Source organism: Condylura cristata, unplaced genomic scaffold (assembly GCF_000260355.1).
Source record: "Condylura cristata isolate star-nosed mole 26May11 unplaced genomic scaffold, ConCri1.0 scaffold00038, whole genome shotgun sequence".
NCBI classification, from domain to species: domain Eukaryota; kingdom Metazoa; phylum Chordata; class Mammalia; order Eulipotyphla; family Talpidae; genus Condylura; species Condylura cristata.
Window position 1 is genome coordinate 3591113 of NW_004567139.1, and position 22078 is coordinate 3613190.

The 22078-nt window shown below is 49.5% G+C and overlaps 2 protein-coding genes across 4 annotated transcripts in view; one reads left to right on the forward strand and one right to left on the reverse strand.

Annotated features, from left to right (window-relative positions):
* The first annotated feature begins 6 nt into the window (after window positions 1-6).
* Window positions 7-22078, forward strand: part of ARSG (arylsulfatase G) — an 86110-nt gene continuing 64038 nt past the window's right edge. The window contains exon 1 of the mRNA XM_012733112.1: window positions 7-92. The gene's annotated coding sequence lies outside the window, so the exon portion shown is untranslated. The remainder of the gene's footprint in view (window positions 93-22078) is intronic.
* On the reverse strand, window positions 4570-22072 carry SLC16A6 (solute carrier family 16, member 6). Of its 3 annotated transcripts, XM_012733113.1 has the most exons (9): window positions 21887-22072; window positions 20128-20230; window positions 18742-18855; window positions 17306-17547; window positions 14704-14942; window positions 12792-12935; window positions 11588-11716; window positions 8345-9163; window positions 4570-6736 (listed from the first exon to the last, which is right to left on the reverse strand). In XM_012733113.1, the coding sequence occupies exons 5-9, from the start codon at window positions 14933-14935 to the stop codon at window positions 6489-6491; spliced, it is 1572 nt and encodes a 523-aa protein (XP_012588567.1). In that variant the 5' UTR covers window positions 14936-14942; window positions 17306-17547; window positions 18742-18855; window positions 20128-20230; window positions 21887-22072; the 3' UTR covers window positions 4570-6488. The 3 variants fall into 3 exon arrangements, with proteins under 3 accessions (XP_012588567.1, XP_012588568.1, XP_004693414.1); XM_012733114.1 differs by lacking the exons at window positions 17306-17547; window positions 18742-18855; XM_004693357.2 differs by lacking the exons at window positions 17306-17547; window positions 18742-18855; window positions 20128-20230.

Below are 22078 nucleotides of genomic sequence, written 5' to 3' on the forward strand. Positions count from 1 at the left end.
GGCGCCCCGACCGACTGCGAGCCGCGGGGCCCCCCACTCCGAGGCGGGGCCCTGGGGAGACGTCTGGAGAGGCAGCGGAGCCCGGAGGAGACGTGAGTGCCACCAGCCCTGGGCGGGCGGAGCGCTGGGGAAGACTAAATCCAAACCAAACGTTGGCCCACCAGACCACTGACGGTGCCCAGAGGGAGGGGGAGGGCACCTCGGGAAGGGGGCGATGGCTCGTGCGGCCGAGGACGGCTTCGGACCTGGCGGCAAACTCGGCGTGGTCCGCACACACGCTGCCGCTCAGTGGCGCACACCTGATGTTGCAACGCAGCGTTGCTTACATCAAATCCAGTAGGAAGTGCTTGCTTTGCTTTTTATCCACCCTCCTCCTGATGGATAATCTAGAGCAGCACCGGAATCCTCCTCCTGATGGATAATCTAGAGCAGCACCGTCCACACCAGCCATGGGACCGTAAGGCAAGCCACGCAAGTACATTTAGGCGTTTCCAGCAGCCACATCATCCGCACTGGCAAACTCAGGCCCGTGAAGTGAAAGTCAGGGCTGTCATGTCATTCGATCCATTCCAGATGGTATTTCAGTGTGCGATCTATATAAAAACTGTTGTGATCGTTTACGTTCTTTTTTCTTACTAAACCGGGTATGCCATGTATATCTACAGTACAGCCCAATGCCCACTGACCACCTTCACTGCGCACCAGCGCCCCCTGGCTCCAGGCTTGTGTAGGACAGCTCTGCTCTAGATTAGTGCCAATGTCGATCTGGTCCACGGAGGATACACCAATGAGACTGCATTGATTAGAGGGAAAACTGTTTGTAAGGATAAGGTCGTGCAGGTCTCCTGGTGCTGAGTGTTGACCTTCAGCTGAAGGGGCATGGGTGCTTTAAGGGTTTTAGATTCAAGTTGATTCAAGTTTGAATGTTGTTATTCTCCATGGCAGATAATTAAAAAATTATATTTTCATTGAGATAACATTAGTTGCTAATATATGCATTTCAAGTAGGCAGCATTGTAATTCTGCTGCGCCTTGTGGGTCAGCTCCTGGTCCGGGAGCAAATTCAGTTTGTCATGGTGCTAGCTCTGAGACTCAACCTCTAGACCACCAGAGAGGCCCACTATTCTTAATTTTTTGATGTATCTCCGTACTGTTTTCCATAGTGGTTGCACCACTTTACATTCTCACGGACACTTTTGTCTGTATCTTTGCCAACACTTGTCATTTTGTTAATAGCCATTCTAACTGGTGTGAGGTGATACCTCACTGGTTTCAGTGTGCATTTCCCTAATAATAAGAGATGATGGACATATTTTCATGTGCCCACTGGTCATTCTATGACTTCTTTAAAGAAATGTCTACTCAGGTCCTCTGCTCATGTCTTAACAGGTTGTTTTGTTGTTGCTAATTTGCACCAGTTCTTTACATATTTTGGATATCAGCTCCTTGTCAGATGCATTCAGTGACGTGTGTGTTAGTGGCTTCTTTCACCATGAAGAAGCTTTTTAAGTTGATATGGTCCCATTTGTTTATTTTGCTTCTGTTGCTTGTGCCATTGATGTTGAGTTGTGATACCACTCATTGCTTTATGCACTCCCTACCAATTGCCAAGTGTCCAGTAATTCCTTTAAATACATCTCCATTCTTGGAAAGCAGAATTATAAAGTGTTAATGTGGTGGATACTGCTCAGTCCATTTCACAGATGAATCGTGCCTGTGGTAGCTAAGTAAACTTGTGTCTAGTTAAAACAATGATAAAGGTGGGTCAGGTCCCACCTCTCCCAGAATTTGAGTTCTGCTTTGCTTGCATGTTCTCATAAAAAGTAAAATAATGTCAGCCAGAGGATTACCCACTTTTAGTTTTTTTTTTTTTAAGATTTATTTATTTATGCATACAGAACTGAGGTACAGGCCACAGGTGCAGGGTTGGTGAGAGGCCTCACCAGAGACAGAGTGGGGAGCAGAACTGGCTGACTGAAGAAGTACACTGCTGAGGGAAGCAGCGGGCAGGTCAAGAGAGGTCTACTGCACCATGTGGGTCACCTCCGGGACAGGGATCCAACTCACACTGAAGCGGCTTGCAGTGCTGCGTCCTAACACATTGCACCGCCAGGGAAAGTCCATCAGAAACTTTTCTATGTACTATCAGCATAGAGGGGTAGAAGCAAGCATTGCTGGGTTAATAGAATAGCCAGGAATGCCTGAGGGGTGACATTTGGGGGGTGCTGGGTTGAAAGATCATGTGGCAATGGGAGGGAAGAGTATAGGGGACCCTGCAGACCAGGGCCTGAGGCTTGTGTTATTAGGCCCAGTCACAAGGCCAGCGTGGCTGGAGTCACATGTGGCGCCGCGAGAGCCCTTAGGTAAGGATTTTTGGTTTCAAATGTTTCCCTGCCTGGACTGGTGCTTGCAAAGGATCTTTGTAAGATTAGAAAATTAAGGCTGGGTGTGTAGCAAGGTTGGAAGTGGAGAGACTGGCCAGAGGGTCTTCGCCTTGCTCCAGCTAAGATGAAGAATGGCCAAGAGCAGGGGGAGGTGGCAGTGGTCAGTTCCTTCTGGCTGTATTTAGAAAGCAGAAGCAGCGGGGTGGGGGTTGGCATGGGGAGGAAGATCAGGGGTCCTGTGGAGGACGTGATAAGTTGGCCACACCTCGTTGGTGCTCTAAGTCCTGAGAATCAGTGGCAGAGTCAGGACATAGAACAGAACGGGAGTTGAACATGCGGAGAGGGGCGGAAGGTGCTGGCTGAGTTCTAGGGCACTGTTCTTTTCTCGAGAACAGGAACAGTATTGCATACTCTCCATACATGGCCAGAGCGTGTATTTTCTCTCAATATTCTGTTAAGTGTTCTAGAATATTATTTTTGTGGTCCAGGTTCCCCTCTAGGACATCCGGACATTACTGATGTCGTTTTGATTTGAATGTGAGTTTTCCCTTTAGGAAAAGCCGTGTTAGAAGTTCCCGAATTTTGCTGTGCTCCCAGGGAGCCATTACAGAAACTGACCGCCAGAGGGAGCTAGTTTCCTTTCTTATACAAGGCCTCTAGCCACCTGTGGCGCCGGTAGCCTGGTTTATGTTAACCTTTGTTATTAATCTGAAAACCAGCGCAGCTTTTCTCAACACAATGCTTTATCGGAGTGGCCTTTTAGCATGTGACATGTCAGAACTATATTTACATAGATGGGTTTAAGTAACGCTCACACCCTTTACAAAATTTAAAAGTAATGGCTTCTAATCTCTGGATCTCTATTACAAGCCCCCATCTGGTTTAGAATAGTTGAGAACAGGCACAGAAATCTAAACATACTAAATACCACTAGGTGACTGGAATGAGCAACTGGGTCAGCGAATCCTGACTCAGAATGCATTTTCTATTTTGTCACCATGAAGCTAAAGAGCAGGCCAATGAGCACAGAAGCTACATTACACATTATTAGCTGGGGTATAAAGCCCCTAATTTTGTTTAATGGGTTGGAAACAACATCGTGTCAGTTAAGGATGCTAATTGTCTTAAAATAGTATATGGTCTTAACTCATTTTTTTTTTAAATATTTATTTATACATACAGAACTGGGATGCAGGCCAGAGGTGCAGGGTGGTGAGGGGAGGAGGGGTCAGGAGGGGTCTGCCAGACCATGTAGTCACCTCCGGGGCAGGCAGGAATCGAACTCATGCAGAAGCGGCTTTAGCTTCTTAGTGCAGTGCTTTAACCTGCTGCGCCCTCTTAACTCATTAAAAAAAAAAAAAAGATTTATTTATTTATGCACACAGAACTGGGGTGCAGGCCAGAGGTGCAGGGGCGACGAGAGGCTTCATCACAGGCAGTGGGGAGCAGAACGGGCAGATCGACGAAGTACACTGCTGAGGGAGCAGCAGGCAGGTCAGGAGAGGTCTGCTGCGCCGTGTGGGTCACCAATGGGGCCGGGGATCGAACTCGCACTGAAGCGGCTGCACCCAGCTTGCAGTGCTGCATCATAACCCATTGTGCCACCAGGGAGGGCTGGAATAACAACTTTTGGGGAGGGAGATGGTGTACATTTATACTGAAAAACTCCTCAGCCCTCAAGGTTAAAGCAGACCCTCTCTGATCACGGGAAAATGAGCTGACCACAGCCTGGTCTCTCCTGACAGTGGCCCAAAGAAACACTTTGGCGACAGTGACCCTTTCCAGTCAGTCCCAACAGTTTTGAGTCAGAACCGCTGGGGGTACTGACCCATTCAGAGTCATAGCTGTCCAGAGTGGGGATCAAAAGCCAAGGTGCGGAGGCTAAACCCAGCTCATGCTCATTTATCCTTATAGCCTGTGAGCTAACTGTACCTTTTATATTTTTCTGCATGGAAAAAAATATCATTGTGTGCGAACATTTTATGAAATTTGAACTTCACTTCACTTACCTCTGTCCATGGCTGCTTTCAGATTCTAAGGGCAGATGTGTGGGGCGGGCCCTTCCAGAAAAGGCTTGCTGAATTTGGGCATGGAGAGTCTGTGTGTTAAGCTTGACAGACACTTCTTGGGAAGGTTTAAGTCTTGCTAGTAACACTAAAAGTTTTTGCAGAAAAGTTTAAAAAAGTTACTTCCTTGAAGTGAATCCTTGAGTCTTGAGAACTTTAATCAAGTCAAACAATGAATGCCAATAAATCAATGCACAACCAAGAAGTCTCTTTTAAATAAAAAAAAGCCATCCATTTATTGCAAATCTAGAAGTACCAGAATATCACAAATACAGAACAAATCAGCAATCTTAATGTCATTTTCTTCCAGACATTTAAAACTTGATTATTGACAAACTGAAGTTGGCATACATCTTTTGCTCATGCAGTTAACAGAATGGACAGAGCGGATCGCTCAGAGATCAGTTATAAATACTAAATTGTATTGAACATTCATAGTAAAAAATAGTGTAAAGTGCTGAAGTCACGTGTCTGTCAAATTGCCACAAGCCCAATGTCCTTCTCAAGCCGTGACAGAAATTTGCTGCAGCCACCTTGTTTCAGGTGTGTCTGTTTATGACACTTTGCCACTTTCTCCTCTGCCATCCCCAGAGTTTTACAGATTGTCCTATTTCTATGGCTGATAAGATGCTATACAAAAAGTAGCAGGTGGTGATGAAACACACCATTTCCACTTCAGTGCAGAGAAATATTCAAGCTTGTATGTACCTGTAACCAAACTAGGCTTGTTAATTTTTCCCCCTGAGTTTTCGTAAATTAACAGTTAATGTAGGAAGATGGGGCAGCGAGCTTTGCTTATCACCCACAGAGTGGAATTCGGTTCAGGTGCGTGAAGGTCACCGACACATCTCACACTGGCCTTTATGGGAAGATGCTAACACAGGAAATGCCACCCGTTAGTGTCACTCCAGAAAAGCCACGAAGTTACCTGGTAACTCTGGCCACTTGGAACAATCAAAGCTTAGAGAAGATGAGAAGGTAAAAATTGCAACTTGTAGTTGTGGAGGTAAAGTAAATGTCTCTACTACCCCATGGGAAATAAGAGATGCTTCAACAGTTTGATGTTATTTTTTTTTTTTTAAGAAAAAAATCAGAAATGCTGCAACAATTCAGTGAAATACAATTCTGATCAAAGAAGATCCTCAAGTATTCTTAGGTGGTAAAACTAATCATTTAAAAAAGCTAAGGCGATTTGTTCGTCATTGTTTCCCCTTTAAATAGCACACGTTGCTTTAATCAGATTGGAGAATCATTGTAACTTGGCCTTCTGGGGGAGAATTCTTTGAGGCATTTAAGGACTGCAGAAAGGTTAGAGGCTACGAGGGTCTCAGATTTTAATTTCTTTTGATGACTTTAATCTTCCTAGAATAACTTAATAATAAATAGTGATTTAAATTAAAGACACTACGATCACATATTTCTGAACATTTAAAAGCAAGAGGAAATAAATTTTTTGAATGCCTTTTTAGCTATTTTGTATGGAAATACTTCTGGTAATAACTGGCCTTAAAAGAAGTGAAAATCTTCACATTGATGAAGTTCAAGTTATAGGCAGACCTTTCAATTTCTGTTAATTAGCTAAGGGTTTGGTGTTAAACTGTACTTCATTTCCGTGGAAAATTTGGGCTATGGAGGCCGTAAGTTGCTAATGGAAAGCTCCCTGTTTTTCAAAGTCTCAAAAAATGGACTCATTTCTGAGGACGAGACATTCCAAAAATGATTCAAGATTTCTTTTTTTTCTGAATGGCCAATTTCATGTCAGGGCCTGCACCAGACGTTGTTTCAGGACAGTTTATCACAGGCGGCGGCCGCCTGGCTGACCTGTGTCTGTTTCGACACCGCCACGCTGCCGAGCACAGCCAGATCGCGGTGGGAGAGGGTTTGGCTGTTTCCATTTTGGCTTAAACATAAGCAAAAAGGAAAATTTAAAGGAAAACAAAAAAAGGGGTGTCGGTAGTGTTGTTCATGGATACATTCCTTAAAAACGTCACGCAGCGTGGACAGTGCTCGGGCCCGCCTGCCCAGCCCGGCCAGCGCGTCATACCCGCTCCACCTTCATGGGGACTTTATGCTCACTTTTCCCAAGGTCCATTTCCAGAAAGTCTTCGGGTATGTCCTGGGAGGCTCTCCCGCGCTGGGCCTCGGCCTCGGCCGCACGGGCCCGCCGCTGGCACAGCCCGAGCTTGCAGGGCCTCACCAGCGCCAGGCACAGGGCTGCCAGGGTCATGCCAGCCGCGCAGGAGTAGAAGGCTCGGCTGTAAATCTTGCTCTGATCCACCAGCAGACCTGGGAGAGAGCACCCGCCTCCATTAGCGACCGGCCACGAAACCTCTCCCACTCCCCTCAAAACCAGAAACTTCACTTTCCTAGTTTACAGAATAAAGAGTGTCCAGGCAGCGTCTTTCCTCAACTGGAGAGGAGAAATGAGCGGAACGCACATGAGGCTCCTGGAAACCCTGGCGGTGACAGTGCCCCAGGGTGACAGTGCCCCAGGGAAGCTGAGTGCCAGGATGTGGCGCCATGTTCCTTTGGAAAGGTACATTCCTTTTTAAAAAACTCCTGGATGGTCAAACAATTCAATCATTTGGAATCCATCTGATTGCCACTGTAGTCACCTTACTGTTATCCTTCCTGCCCTTTGCTGGCCTGCCAGGCGTCGCCTAAAGCAGTATGTCGTCATTGAAGGGGCCAACTTGATTGGACAGAATACCAAGGATAAAGCCAAGAGCATTTATCTGAAAGTGAACAACTACTAAGATTACTTCTCCTATCTCAGAAGTAGAGACCATGATTCTCAGAATTTTCAGACATTTCTAAGCCTGAGATGAATGATAGAAAACACACAAAATCTAGAGCCTCCCTGGGGGCACGGGTGTTAATCTCAGCGCTAGCAAGCTATCACCAGTCACTATGGTCTGAATTCGATGCCCCCCGGGGAGCTGACCCACAGGGCGCGGCAGACCTCTCCTCCCGCTGTGCCCCTCAGCAGTATATTTCAGTGGATCTGCCTGTTCTGCTCCCCACTGTCTCTGGTGAATCCTCTCACCCCCACACCTCTGGCCTGCACCCCAGTTTTTGCATGCATAAATAAACTAAAACAAAATCTTCAAAAAGAAAACACAAAGTGCCCACATTCGGAAACAGTGGTCACATGTGCCTTAGCGGTGCTTCCTTCCCGTGGACCACAAATTCTCGGGGTTCACTCAGAGAGGATCGCGCTCTGCACTTAAACTGGAGTTCAAGCTGCCCTGGACCATGGGGCAGAACCTCACCAGTTACTTTCAAGGCCTGTTGGGGTCTGAGATACGCAACACACCCGTGTCCTTCCCATGAGGAAATATTCCCAGTAACCCACGGAGTCCTCTGGAATCTGCTCTGCCCCACAGTGTGCCTCTGGGGGAACAGGACTACAGCAAGTGGAGGGCTCCTCGTCACCCCTCGCCCCTGCAGCATGTACCAGGCAACATGGCAGAAGCCCGCCAGCCCGGCTCCTCACAGACTCCAAGGCCTTCTCTCTACCACGCAGCCAGTGCTGGCCTCCTTTGGTCTCAGCGTCCTCGGATTCAAACAAAGAGTGGGCTCAGGGCCTCTGTGATCCTGCCAATGCTGGGACTCCCCCGGCCCCTTATTTTTTTAAATTAGATTCAAACAGGAAGGTAGCGTGGAAAGAAGGCGCTGGCAGACCAGCCTGCTTTCTCTCTGTCTCTGCAAAATTCTGAGCTCCAAACTATAGATGCTTACCTGGATGCAGCGTCTCACCCCACCCCCAAACCTTAACTGAACTGCGGTACCCCGGCTGAGGCCGCTGGGCAACTGCAGTTCCACCGCCGAGGACGCTCGGACCAGCATCACCCGGCCATCCACGGCCCGGCCAGCTTGGCGTGTTGCCATTACCTGCAAGGGGTGGGCCCGCCAGTCCCGACAGGCTCTGAATGAAGACGTAGACGCCCGCGGCAGACGGCATCTTCTCGATCCCCACCACGTCGTCCTCGGCGAGCAGCGGGATGTGCGTCCCCGCCACCGTCCCAACCATGCACCCGAAAAAAATGCTGCAGGACATGAGGCCCCAGAAATCAGTCGCAAAAGTAAAGGCGAACAGAGACCCGGTCAGGAAGACGACGCAGATGAGTTCGATGTAGATCTTGCGGATGGGCTCTCTGTTGAGGACCAGGCCGGCCCCGATCCTGCCGAACACCTCGGCGATGGCCATGGTGGACAGCAGGTAGGCCGCGCGGTCCCGCTCGATGCCCAGGCTGATGCCCAGCGGGATGATGTAGAGCGACGGCGCGAAGAAGCCCAGCGTGGCGAAGAGCCCGAAGAGCGAGTAGCAGATGAACCCCTTCTCTTTCAAGACGGAGAAGTCCAGGAGCGGGGTGCCGCCCAGGGCGCGGGGCCTGGGCCCGGCGCTCACCAGGTTCTGCTGCGCGGGCGCCTTGGGCTCGGGGTCCCCCCCGCCCTGGCTAGGCACGTTTTTGGGTGAGGTAGTGAGCTCTACTCCTGAGTCGATGGAGTCAATGGAGGTGCGCGTTTTCTCATTCTCCAGCATGTACTGCGCCTCTTTCCTGTGTTCATGGGCGGCGACTTTGGGGGACCCCGGAGGTCTGATGACGATGGGTTTCAGCAGCGCCCCGCAGACCACGATGTTGAGTTGCAGCACCCCCACGAAGAGGAGGCTGTGTCTCCAGCCGATGCGCTCCTTTAGGGCTGTGATGGCTGGACAGGGCAAGGAGAGTCAGCCTCGGGTTAGACCCTCCCTGGAGGAGTTAAGGCTCAGCACTATGAATCTACCCACAGCCACCACGGCACGCAGACACTGCAGCAGGAGTTCGATCCCCGGCCAGGGAGTGACCCACATGGCACAGCAGACCTCTCCTGTCTCCCCGCTGCTCCCCTCAGCAGTGGATTTCAGTAGCTCTACTTGTTCTGCTCCCCGCTCTGTCTCTGGTGAATCACCTCACACACATACACACACCCCAACTCTGGCCTGCACCCTAGCTCTTGTACGCATAAATAAATCTCAAAAAAAAAAAAGACTCTAGGCGGGAGGGAAGTACCAGGAAGAAGTACGGATGCAGATTTCCTCATAACTTGTGTAAAAATCTACTCAGCTGCGACAATGCAGGCGACCTGGACTCTCTCTCTGCTTTGGTGCCCTTATGAACCCAGGAGAGAACATGTGTGTGTGTGTGATGATTATCTGGAAACAAAGGTTTTCAGTCTCAGCTCCAAAGTCCCCTGGGGGTGACAGGAGGGGTGGGTGCCCCTATGAGTCCAGACTCTTGGTCAAGGCTGCCAACACTGGCTGTGGGCTGAGCCCAGTTTTGACAGTGGGCTTAGGGGGTGCAGCCACACTCAATCAGGGACCCCCGTGGGTGCTGTGGGCAGATATCAGCAGACCTAGGGACCGTGAAGCCTAAAATATTCACTATTTGACTTTTAAAAACAGAATTTGCCAACGCTGGAGCCCAAGTATTTCCAGCACTCAGTCAGCCCTGAGTAGTAATGGACTGAGAGGAAAGCATCGGCCAGACGCCTGACTGGCCATCCTAGAACCAAGCGGCCCGGTCTCCCAGGCCCACCTCATGGAAGGTCCTTAAGTACGGAGACCCCCTCTGCCCTGCCAGGAGCTGGGTCCTGGGCTGCTGGCCAGCGGCAGCCTGCAGAGGCCAGCAATGTGACACCCCTCACATTTACAGAAGAATATGGGTACCCAAGGGGACACAGCCCCATGGTGACATCAGGAAACACAGGCTCCACAAATTTTAAAGTAGCTCCTTCATCATCCCAGAACGGATTTGTTCCAGCATCTCAATTTTACTCTCTCTTGATTATCTGAGAGCGGGCAGGTAACCACCATCGTGCGATCACCCAGAGACAGCTCAGCAAGGCAGCTGCCCTCCTCGGGGGTGTTTCAGTGCACCTCTTGTTCCCCCCACTAATATGGAAAATGGAAGGTTGCAAAACACTTTCAACACGGGCATTTCAAAGTGTGTTTCACTCATTTGGCAATCACTGGTCTGAGTTCCTTTTTCTAACTTGCTTCAAGCACCCACCAGATGCCAAGGAGATGCTGGATGAGGAGAACAAAGCCCAGTCTACCCTCAGCACAGTCATGGGCCATCCACCCGTTTTGCCCTCAACATTTGCTTTAGACAAATTTCAAACCAACAGGAAAGTGGAGAAAATGGCTCCCATCCCTGTACATCCTTGAGCAAAACCCCCCAATTAACCTTTTTCTGTCTAGGTCTCTCTCTGGATGACAGACACATTCATTTTTCTGAATTATCTGAACAGACTGACACATAGGACCTTGCACCCCTAAATACTTTCACATGAATCTCCTTTGAACCAAATGTAGTCCCAAACATACCCGTTAAGAAACAGCCAAGCGAGGGCTGAAGCTGAGTCTCCGAGGTTATCGGTCTCCTTCTTACGGGAGTGTGGTGCATATGTAAATGTTAAGAAAGGGACACAGGCCCTCCCTGGTGGCGCAGCAGGTTAAAGCACAGCACTGAGAAGCTAAAGCCACTTCTGCATGAGTTCGATTCCCGCCTGCCCCAGAGGTGACCATATGGCGAGGCAGACCTCTCCTGACCCGCCCGCTGCTCCCCTCAGCAGTGTACTTTGTCGATCTGCCTGTTCTGCTCCCCACTCTGTCTCTAGTGAATCCTCTCACCCTCCACATCTCTGGCCTGTATCCCAGTTCTGTACGAATAAATAAATAAATCTTAAAAAAAAAAAAAAAGAGAGACACAGACCAGGACTAATAATTTCACGGTGCAGTAACCACACACAGATCATGAAACTGACTTTCTTGGCCTAACTTAAATCCACGCGGAATACGACCCTTTGGACAAAGAGAAATAACGGTATGAACCATCCCGAATCACGAGGTGATCTGTGTCGGAACGGGAGGCTCAAGCTTTGTCACTATATGTGGGCTGTGCATTTTCCTATTTATGTGACCTTGGACTAGTGTGAAAGGGTTGAATGCCAAAGAGGGGGATTAAGGAGCCGAAAAATGTGCTGGAGCAGAGAGCAGCTAAGCTTTCCTCATGCGGTCAGCAGCCATTACCACCCGCCATGTCAGTGCAGCAAGGACAGGGGCTTCCCCTGTCCCGTGCTGGTGACCCCTACCTGGTGCAAAAGCAAACATGGCGAAGCATTCTCCCGTGGACGCCACCGCAGTGACCACCGAGCGTCTCTTGTCAAAGTACTGGGACAGGATGGTCACCGTCGGGAGAAAGCTGAAGCAGTACCCCAAGCCTGTGAGAGAAAGTCAGAAAGAACACTTGATTGGGGGCCCTCCCTGGTGGTGCAGTGGGTTAAAGCGCAGCACTGTGAAGCTGTCACAGCCACCGCAGCACGAGTTCGATCCCCACCCCGGAGGTGACCCACATGGGACCTCTCCTGACCCGCCCGCTGCTCCCCTCAGCAGTGGATTTTGGTCAGACTGCCTGTTCTGCTCCCCACTCTGTCTCTGGTGAGTCCTGTCACCCCCTGCACTTCTGGCCTGTACCCCAATTCTTGTATGCATAAATAAATCTTAAAAAACAAAAAGAAAACTGATTGATACCCACAAGATGTGTCTGAACAGGTGGAGTCTGTGTGTCAAGTAATTTATTCTGAAAAAGATACCATAGAAAAGTGGGTTCAGGAGTCTAGATAAACTCTAAGAGTTGTAGGGAGAGGCTAGGAATGTAAAACCTGCTTTCTGGTTCCCCCTTTCCTGCATTTTTTTTTTTTTCAAAATCCTATAATTCACGATGGACCGAACTATTATTAAATATGGGTTTTTATATAAGACTGCTAGTTGGACATTAGTAGGCTTTGACAGTACAGAAACACTTTTAAAGGATGCAAACTTTGGCTGTAGATAATTAGTTACAATTTGCACACTTTTAAGTGGATATTTACTTGTGTAAATCATCTGCAAGTAATATACAAACTCCTTATAAAGGGAAAATAGTCTTCTCCCCCCACCCCTCCCCCACCCCAAGAATACCTCCAGCACACTGGACCCTCTGCTACAGCACAGGACCCCTGGACCTCTATTTGAGAAATCCTGGCTGAGGAAATTCCGACCTGCCCTGTGAAATACGTTTTTGGCTGCAAACTATCTGAGTAAATGTTGCACAGGACTCGTGGGCATACCTCCCTACGTCCCTGGCATCCTGCAGCCCCGGCTCAAAACCACTCACCCGGGAAGCCACTCATGGCAAAGAAAAAGAGAGAGAGAGAGAGAGAGAGAGAGAGAGAGAGAGAGAGAGACTCCTTCCTGCCCTTCTTGGTTGCACAAACTAAGCACCGGGGGAATGTCTGCACCTGGAGAAGCACTCACCGGACACGATGCCGACGGTGAGGTACATCACGTAAACCTTGTGTGAGAAGGAGGCCATCACCATGCCGGCGCTGACAAGCAGCCCTCCCGCCATCACCACCAGCCGGTGTCCGAATCGGGCGCTCAGGACCGTGGAGAGGGGTGCTGGAATGGAGACCCCGCAAGGCGCTATTTTAACTCGCTGAGCTTGGACTGATCGTGAGCTTTAGTAAGGTCCTGCTTTGAAGTGTTGAACACAGAGAGACGATGAACGCCGGATCACACACCTTATGCACTGGGTACTTAAGGCAGTTCAGGAACGGCCCCACTACGAAGTAACTAACTTCTAATCATCCCCACCAGCAGCTCACCCCTAGGTCACCCCATATCTCAGTATCTGTTTACATCAGATTATATTCTCCCAGCCCCTGAAAGAGGGTGTCAGTGTCATAGGGTTCTCCCAGGGTCATAGGGTCCAACTGGCAGATTTTGACATGGAAGGTTTGGCTCCATCACGAGCGCCTGGAACTTCTGGTCCCGTTTATGTTATTCGGTAATGAGAATGTTTTTTCCCCAAGTGCTGGAGGCATCTTTTCCTGTAACCTGTGCTTTGGCTTTTTAAGGAACTCTAACGAGGGGGAATACTAGCTCAGTTTCTTGAGCTCTTCTGAAAGAAATGTGGCGAGGATGAGGGGAAAGCTCAGGTTTGGGGGTGGGGGGGTGAGAAACAAGGGGCTGCCACCTTGTTTCTGTATTGTCTCCCCCAGACAGCCTCATCTGGAGTCTTGTTCTGTGTCCCTTGGCTAGGCTGATACAAACAGACGGAGCCAGGGGAGCCGTGGTGGTGTAGGGAGAGCAATGCAGAACATTCTGGAAAGAAGGCGGTATAGGGAGAGCAATGCAGAACATTCTGGAAAGAAGTGGAAATGAAGCACCCTGTCTCGCTCTTATGTCGGCAGAGGGCAAAGTCATAATGGGCTCGGTGGCTCCCTCCAGCTGGGCAAGGGGCCGGCCCAGTGCCACGGCCCCACACTCTGCCAGGCACAGAGAGACTCACTCTCTCATTTCCTCTGGCTATTGGTTCACATCCTCTAATAGCCTTGGCAATAAATTGGTAATCTGGTGGGTCAGGAAAAAGAAGACTGCAGCTCATCATCAAGCCACTATCATCATTTGTAGGCAGTAACTACTGCCAAAGCATTAACTACTAGAAATAATAGCATTTAGGAATATTACCTCCTGGTGTAATAGTATTAACTGGAAATTCCCCCACAGACTACGTTGTTTTCTTTGGTTATTAAAGAGCTAAAACTGAAAGTCGGGGCTTTTCTTTTTATTTAGATGACCAAAAACAAAACTTGGGTTCTACTTTGCTGAACTGATCTGAGGAGGATACATTTCACAATTTCAAAATTAAGTATCAAATACTGCAGCTGGAACTGGGGACTCCTCCTACAGGTTTTTCATGGGCCTGAGACCTGGCAGGTGTATTCGGATTACACCTGTTTAGGACCAGGTAAACGTCAGTATGTTAGAGGTTACACGTGAGCCCTTTCTCACTTGATGCTGTGGGACCTATGCTACGATTCGCAGCAAAGGTCCTGGAGGGGGCAGGCGTTTGGGCTTCAGAGTGTCCCCCAGACAGTTGGAATTTTAGTCTCTCACACCATCCCATCGTCTTCCGTCATGAAGCCTCATTTCTCAAGCATGAGGATGAGGGCCTAACATTCTCAGAGCTTCAGCTGTTGCATCTTTACAGAAAAGTCAGCATCGCCACAAAACTGCTGCTCCTCGAAACCATCTTACTTAAATGGGGCAAGGAAGGGCCGACAGGTCACAAAAGGAGATGCGTGGTAGACAGCGTGAGCACGTTGTTAGCCAGCCAAGGGCAGTGACAGCTGCTTAGCGCGCCAAAGGGGACAGGTGCACTCACCTGTAAACGTTAAGACAAATACACAGATGGATATGATCCACGAGATCCTGCTATTAGATTCATCAAAACTGTCCATTAAATCATTAAAGAAGACGCCGAATGATTTGATGATGCCATAGGTGAAGATTTCAACGAAGAAGAAAGACACAGCTACTGCCCAGCCCCATCCTCCATCAGGCACTTGAGAATAAACATTGGCTCTGGAACAAAGCCGCGATTTCTTTTGGGTCATTCTTAATCTGAAAGGAAAAGTTGAAAAAAAATTCAGATCAGCAACATCAAGGTCGATTCTCATCCTCCTTAGTGGACATCTCAGATAAGAACCCCTCCCGTGTTTCTGAGGAATAGTTAAGGCATGTGCATTGGGAGCAGGGCCTTGGATAATAATTATATATATACATATATATATATAATTTAGGATATAGATTTATTATAGATATTTTACACATTAAATTATTATATATAGGTGGAGTCCCTGTAGAGTTTGGAAGTAAGGCGCCTAAGCTGTGATGGTTTAATGAGACAAATCAACAGCAGGAATCAGGATAGACCACCAGAGGCATCTTGAGAGACCAAGAATGGCCCACCAGGTCAAGGACAGAGGCTTGATGTTGGACTTGCAGACCAGGTGGAGGAACACTGGACCAACCGTGGGAATACTGACCAGAAATGAAGCCTAAAAGAAGGGAGCCTGAGAGGCAAATATTGACAACCCATCCAGCACCTTCCACGTGACAAGCCTTGAGAGTGAAGATCACTCAGCTACCTCTCCTTAGCCCATTCCCCACAGAGCAACATCCTGATTACGACCTGTGTCCCCTGCACGTACACAGGGACATAGGACAGAACGTAACTATTCATCAAAAGGTGAGAGTCTTGTCTTCTGGACATTTGTTTGGCATGAGTTAGCTCCTCAGGGCGGATTCCACTTGGTGCGTTGGCGACTGGATTCGACACGCACGAGAAACACTGCACATTTGTGACCACACTAAGCTGCACCAAGGCCTGGGCAGACGGTGAACTGAACCCAGTTATCCCAAACCTCATCCACTTTTTTGTTCTAATTGCAACAAACATGAGAACGAGCAGACCCAGGCCATAAGCCACTCGATAAGATGAAACACTAACACTAGAAAGAGCGGGGTTTGGCTTCAGTCTTCTGCACGGGACGCTGGCATGCAAGCCCAGATTTTCAAAGCCCAAATTTACAGCTAGACAGCTTCTAAAATAGAGCTGTGTGTTGGTCCAGGTGAAAATCAACAGCTGTAACAAATGAGCCCATGGCCTTCATGTACTGCATGGGCCTTAAACTCAACCTTGAGTTTTAGAATTCTCTACAATTTAGATAGTTGTACCCAGTGAATTTTGAGATGCTCATGGGCCTCTTGCCTGGCTATCAGGCGTCATGCTTAAGTATTGAAAACGGTCTTATTGATAATATATGTTATTGAAAAATAACAGGACTCAATTTCATCTACCTAGTAACCTAGCCTATTTCTAGATTATCTAGATTCCTAGACACTAGCATCTTGCAATCAGAATTTACTCTCAATTGTAAGAAGCAGCAGCTCTGACTTCACATTGTTCTTCCTGCTGATAGCACCATCCCCACAAACCTGGTGTTTTGAAGGGCTCTGGACTCACTGGCGTTATTACTGCTAAGTGCTTCCTTGAAAAACAAGGGGCAGAAGATGCTGTGAGCAGCTGGTGGTCTCTGCAGCAAAGGTCTTGGCCTTGGGATGTGGGTCCGTGTGCTCTCCCAAGGGTGATGGCGGACAAGGCCCGTCACAGCTCAGCCTGTCATAAAGGTCCCCACCGTGGCAAGCAGTTGATTTGAGGCGGGAGCCCAGGACCCGCCAGCAAATGAGGTTTTCACCATCCTGCTTCACCAGGACTTTCTAAGTTGACGAGGCAGCTGGAGCCGAGCAGTGCAAAGGGGCACCAGCTCGAAGAGTCAGGAGGCCGGAGACAAAGTGCTGGCAGCTTGGCTTAGCCGCTTCTGTCTCTAGGGGATGGCAGGGGTAGTGAGGGAGCTCTGGGCCTTAGACTGCACTCCCACGCCCTCCCCGCCCCGTCACGTCCGCCAGGCTCTGGGGGAGCTTTTCCTTGTGAACTCACGACTCCTTTGCTAGCTGTTACTGGCTCCATGTGTCCGGGCTAGAAATATTTTCGAAATGGTGCATTGTCAAAACCTGTGAATGGCTTTCCTTTCTCTGAACCACAAAACCCACCGGCTCATCTGCCTCCCAGTGTCCTTGTCACTGAACTCACCTATTTCTTCAGCCCCATTTCTGCAGGCCCTTACTCTCTGGGCACTGCCCTCCAGCTCCTGCTGGCAACTGGAAGGCCACACTGCTCCCACCCCCTCCCCTCCCCAGTGCTTCCTTGGACCAGCTCACTGAACAGGCTCTTCATGTGACAGGTGCCGGTCATCGCGGGGTGTTGCTTACTTTGATGGGGTTAGCTGATTGTTCCATTAAATTCTGAGCTCACAGTGCTGGGGTCTACTAGATGTCTCTGGATCTCTCCATCTGCCCCCGTACCTTGCACACAACTTTTATTATTGTTTTTAGCCAAATGTCCACTAGGTGCTGGGCCCTACCTGTACAGGGACAGGACAGACTGTCCCAGCCTCCGTGGGTGTCAGTCTTTTTTGATGATAATGACACAGGACCTGGAGGCTTAGATGCATCACATTAAAAACCATCCAGCCGTGACCTTCTAGAGTTTAGTACTGTCCAACCGGCTGTCGGGGCCAGGTGGCTCTGAAGTCCAGGGTCACGTCGGCACCATTGTTCTGACCCAGAAGTTGCCTATAGGACCTTGGAGTCTTGAAGGAGGGGCCTACGGGGATGAAATTGATCAAGAGAATTAAAACTCGTTCTAGCCTAAAATCACTCTGGAGGCAAGTACTAGAATCTTTTTGGGTTGGATGGGGAGAGGGAATGCAAGGCAGTTTTGGTACAAAGGTGAGCCGATCTCTGCTATCAGCTCCCAGCTCTGGAAACGGATGCCTCTTTCTTTCTCTTTGCCTCTTGTGATGAGGGGCTTGGGATGGCAACATGGGGGGATTATGACCAACCTGTAGCCTCAGGATGGAGTTAGAATTGCAGAATATTCAAGCTCAAAAGGAATCTGGAGCTCATCTTGCCCATCTCTTTATAAAATCCTACGGTCATTTTGCACAATGGGAAAAAACAGCCCCAGAGAATTCTTGCCCCAAATGGTCCCAGAACCAGCTTCCTACCTCCGGGACTTGCGAAGTCAGCCTCCGGGATTGAATTTAATTTGAAGAGTGAGTGTGGATTTGTGAACTATACTGTCAAATTTTAGAATAGTTTAAGCTCTATAGAAAAGTTGCCAAGGTCACACGGAGGGGTCACTTAGACCCAGTGCTCAGTTTCCTCACTGTCCACATCTCGCATTAGTACAATTCACTTGCACCACAAAGCAGGCAGGCCACGCCACAGGCCAGAGGCGCCCTCACCTCCTCTGCTGTTAGACAACCTGCACCGCGTGTTAAAGGCCAGAGGAGGAGGCATTTAATAGCGATGTGAAAACCCATTTTTGTTTTCACAGCTAAACACTTTCTTGACCTGTGTGTGTAAAGGGGTCTAGGAGCTGTTTCAGCACTTAACTGTCTGACCTTGAGAAAGTCACCACAGCTGTGTGTCTGGGCTCCTCTATTTGTCCAAGGAGGTCAGCTGGGCTCCTTAAGTCCATCTAGTGCTAACAGCTCAGGCTTTTGCATTTTGCACTGGGTGCTAATAACTGCCTGAAGGTTCTGCAGGCCACATCAGCTGGCCCCAGGAAGCCAGAGAGCTAGGAGGAAGTAAGCAAGCTAGGTCTTGCATGCAGAGGTAAGTGTGCAGGAGCTGGGAGCTGGTGAGGCCGCTGGGCAACAGCTGGCTAGGTGGCCGACTTAATTTTACTTCTGTTTCCTGAAACTTTGGGGGGTTCCTTTGTTTGCTTTTTTAAAGTCTGCTTTGCATCTGTGTTAGTCCACTGAAGCTAGCTCCAAATAGAACTTCTGCCTACCTCCTTAGGTGTTTAGAGATCAGCTCTCTTCTCGATTCCTGGGAATCTCATAAAGCAAAGACGGCCTTTTCAAATCCACTCCCACGCCAGTCCATCATCCTAGTATATTAACCTCTGAAATAAAGACTGCAGTATGGAATCACGACAGAATCAATAACCTGGTTCTAGAACATGCTGGATGCCCCAGGGGAGAGCAGTCCACATCCTGTCCCAGCGCTTCAGCCGAGCATAGCATGACACATAGTATGTGCTCAATAAGAGCTCATTAAACAAAATGGAAGTCTTGGGGGCATCTCTGGAGCAGTGCACAGCTGCCTCCTTACAAAAGCCATCCAGTGAGGAAGACAGCAGGATAAACCCTCTGGTCTCTTCTTCCCTTTCTTCCATCCAGTCAACAGGCCAACTCTTTCTGCAAAATGGGAAAACTGGCTTAACGAGCCTACGAACAAAATAAGACTTGAGAGGCCTGCGTGTGGAACCGGTAACTTACAAGTCGTGACACCTTCCAGAAGACAGACAATGGTCTGTTTTGGTTTTACGATCACATGAATTTATCTACTGGGAAGGGATGGGAACTGGCTTACGGAGAGGGGATCTAAATGGTGGGGTCACCGCGCAGCCTCTAGCTGGGGGTGGATCCTGTGTTGTGACCTGCAGTGTCATCAGCAGGCAAGCGAGGGAGCTGATCTAGACACAGAGTTCCGATTTCCTGCTCTAGGAATCCGCCACTGTGGCAGCCTTTGAGCCAGCCTTGCTCTAAGTTACCCTTTCATCTTACTTAGGTTCTTTGACACTAGACCTGTGGGTTTGTCTTCTCATGGCCCCAGATCCTTATCCGATGGCCCCTTAACTGGCTGCACCATGGGGGAAATCCCTCCATCCTTCAGTCCCATCTTTGTAAGGCAGCTGCAGCAGTCATGGTTGCCCTGAGGCTTTGAGTTCAACTGTAAAATTCTAGTCATGCACAAGGGTTCCCGTCTGGCCTTCACACTGAAGTTCTTCCGGAGGAAGGAAAACAAAACATGCCTCGGAGTCTATCCCACTAGGCCTTTGGTATTCTTCACTTCACATAAAAAATATTCTGCGGGGCTCTCCCTGGTGGCCAGCAGGTTAAAGCACCACATTATGAAGCTCTCCGAAGCCTCTGCAGCACAAGTTCGATCCCAGGCCAGGGAGCCGACCCACATGGTGCAGCAGACCTCTCCTGACCCGCCCGCTGCTCCCCTCAGCAGTGTACTTCGTTGATCTGCCTGTCCTGCTCCCCACTCTGTCTCTGGTGAATCCTCTCACCCACCACACCTCTGGCCTGTACCCCAGTTATGTAAGCATAAATAAATACATCTTTAAAAAAATATATTCTACTAATGTGAACGGGTGAGGACTCACCGGCAGGCTACCCAGTCAGGTTGCCTTGTAACACTGAGACTCCGAGATCTGCTAATGCCTGGACTTCTCTCTCTGACTTGGCTTGTTGAGAAAAATTTTTTACCTGGGAGCACGAAGAATGCAAAATATTGGCTCATTACAGACCGCGCGTTAATCCACTCTCAGTTCTGAGTAAAATGCAGGCTTTGGGTGGAGATGGGGAAGGCTGTCAGCACAGCAAAGCTTCAGGCAATCTCTAGTCTTCTGGAAGGGGTTGCTTGGAGAACAGCTTTAGACAAGTTGTTTCCAGCCCCAGTGATCAAAACCAATCAGTTTATAGGTGAAGTTCATTTGAATACTTAAAAAAAAAAAAAAAGCCCAGCCCTGCCAGACTTAAATGGAGGGTAGCGTTTGCATCATTGGGGTCAACCAATTCACCCATTTTACGAGGTCACGATACAGAAACCCCTAATTTGAGTGTCCTCCTCAGGAGTTCCACTGAGGAGAGCCCCCCCCACTTTTTTTTTTTTTTTGCAAACCACAGAAGAAAAGCCGGAGTTAGCTTTTCCACTAAGCTGGTTGTTTTTCCCATACTGTAACTTTCTCTTGGTCGCCCTTCCCTAAATTAAGAGAAGGGTATTTCTATACCACAGGGAGGATGGATTGTTAACCCCTTAAATGCTGCGTCATGGTGCTTGGGACCGGGGAGCTGCTCGGTGGAATTTCAGGCTAAGCACTTGGTTTCTTTTACAAACAACACGCATTTCAGTAGGCGTTACCAAACAGTGAAATGACGGGGAATGAAAGACCATCTCCTTTGAGAAGCAGCCGGCATCGAATGCCAACCGTCTACCTACTCAAAAGACCTGCTTCCAGGTTGACAAGTTGTAATTGCTCTTCCCCGTCGGCTTCCGGGAGCCTCCGCTAAGACTCAACACGCCCTCTCCCCGTTTGGGGCGACTTACACGCCACCCAGCAAACTTCTGTTACCTGTCTGCGGTGGGAGGAGGGAATTTAGTTTAAAAAGCAAGAGAAAAACCAAACCAGAAGGAAATGGCCCATTTTCTCGCAAAATCCTCCGCCCTCGCTAGAGCACCGCTCGGCTACACAGAAGCTCTGCGGTCGGCGGCTCCCGGACTCCGAAGTTGCGCGGGACCCGCAGTCAGTGGCTGACAGCTCTGACGGCCGCGGCGTGGGACCTGCCTGTGCGCGGGAGCCCGCCTCCTGGGGGGTCGCGGGGAGCGCCCCGCGTGTGTGTGCTGGGTGCGGGGCGACGGGAATCTCCACTTGCCCTCCGGCTGCCCGGTGGCCGCCTGCAAGCGCGCGGGGGGACGGCACCTCTGACATTTCATCCTCGTGACGCGCAGGCAACTTCATGCGGAAAATGCACGCCCGGGCTGAGCCCCGCGTCACGGACTCGCCCCGCGGCCTGGGGCCCCTCGCCCGGGCGGGGGCACTCCAAGGCCGGGCCCCCTTGTATTTTTCTGATCGATTGTGCCGGGGACACGGACCTTCGGACATTTCACTCTCAGCAGCCCACACTGGAGAGAGCGCGTCATCCCGGCGGCCCCGGGCATTCCCAGTGGGCAGATTTGGGGGTGTTTTTTTTTTTTTCGGAGAATCTCTCCAAAATGTTAAGATGGGTAAGTTGTCTCCTCCGCCCCCCAACCCATCCCGCCCCCAAAACAGATTTAAAAAAAAACAAAAAAACAAAACAAAACAACAAACCCACACCGCACAATCAAACTTTTAAACATGAAAAATAATAAAACCAACTCACCAAGTTAGAAGGGAAGAGAATAAACCCCAAAAGGCTCCCAATAAGGCGGAGGCTTGGCCTCCCCCTCCTTATAAGCCGCTCGGTAACATGAGAAAGGTTTAACCCCTGCGGGCGCGGGCGCGGGCGCGGCGCGAGCCTGAGCCTATCGCAAGTTGGCTCGGGCGGGTGAGCACCGGGCGCGGGGCCCGCAGC

What these genes read in the sequence shown, in the direction of transcription:
- SLC16A6 (XM_004693357.2), bottom strand. Translation starts at nt 14,935, where the DNA reads ATGACCCAAAAGAAATCGCGGCTTTGTTCCAGAGCCAATGTTTATTCT. An exon ending in CACCGTCGGCATCGTGTCCG is followed by an intron (nt 11,717 to 12,791) that starts GTGAGTGCTTCT and finishes TTTCTCTCACAG; the next exon opens with GCTTGGGGTACTGCTTCAGC. An exon ending in GGCGGGCCCACCCCTTGCAG is followed by an intron (nt 6,737 to 8,344) that starts GTAATGGCAACA and finishes GCTCTCTCCCAG; the next exon opens with GTCTGCTGGTGGATCAGAGC.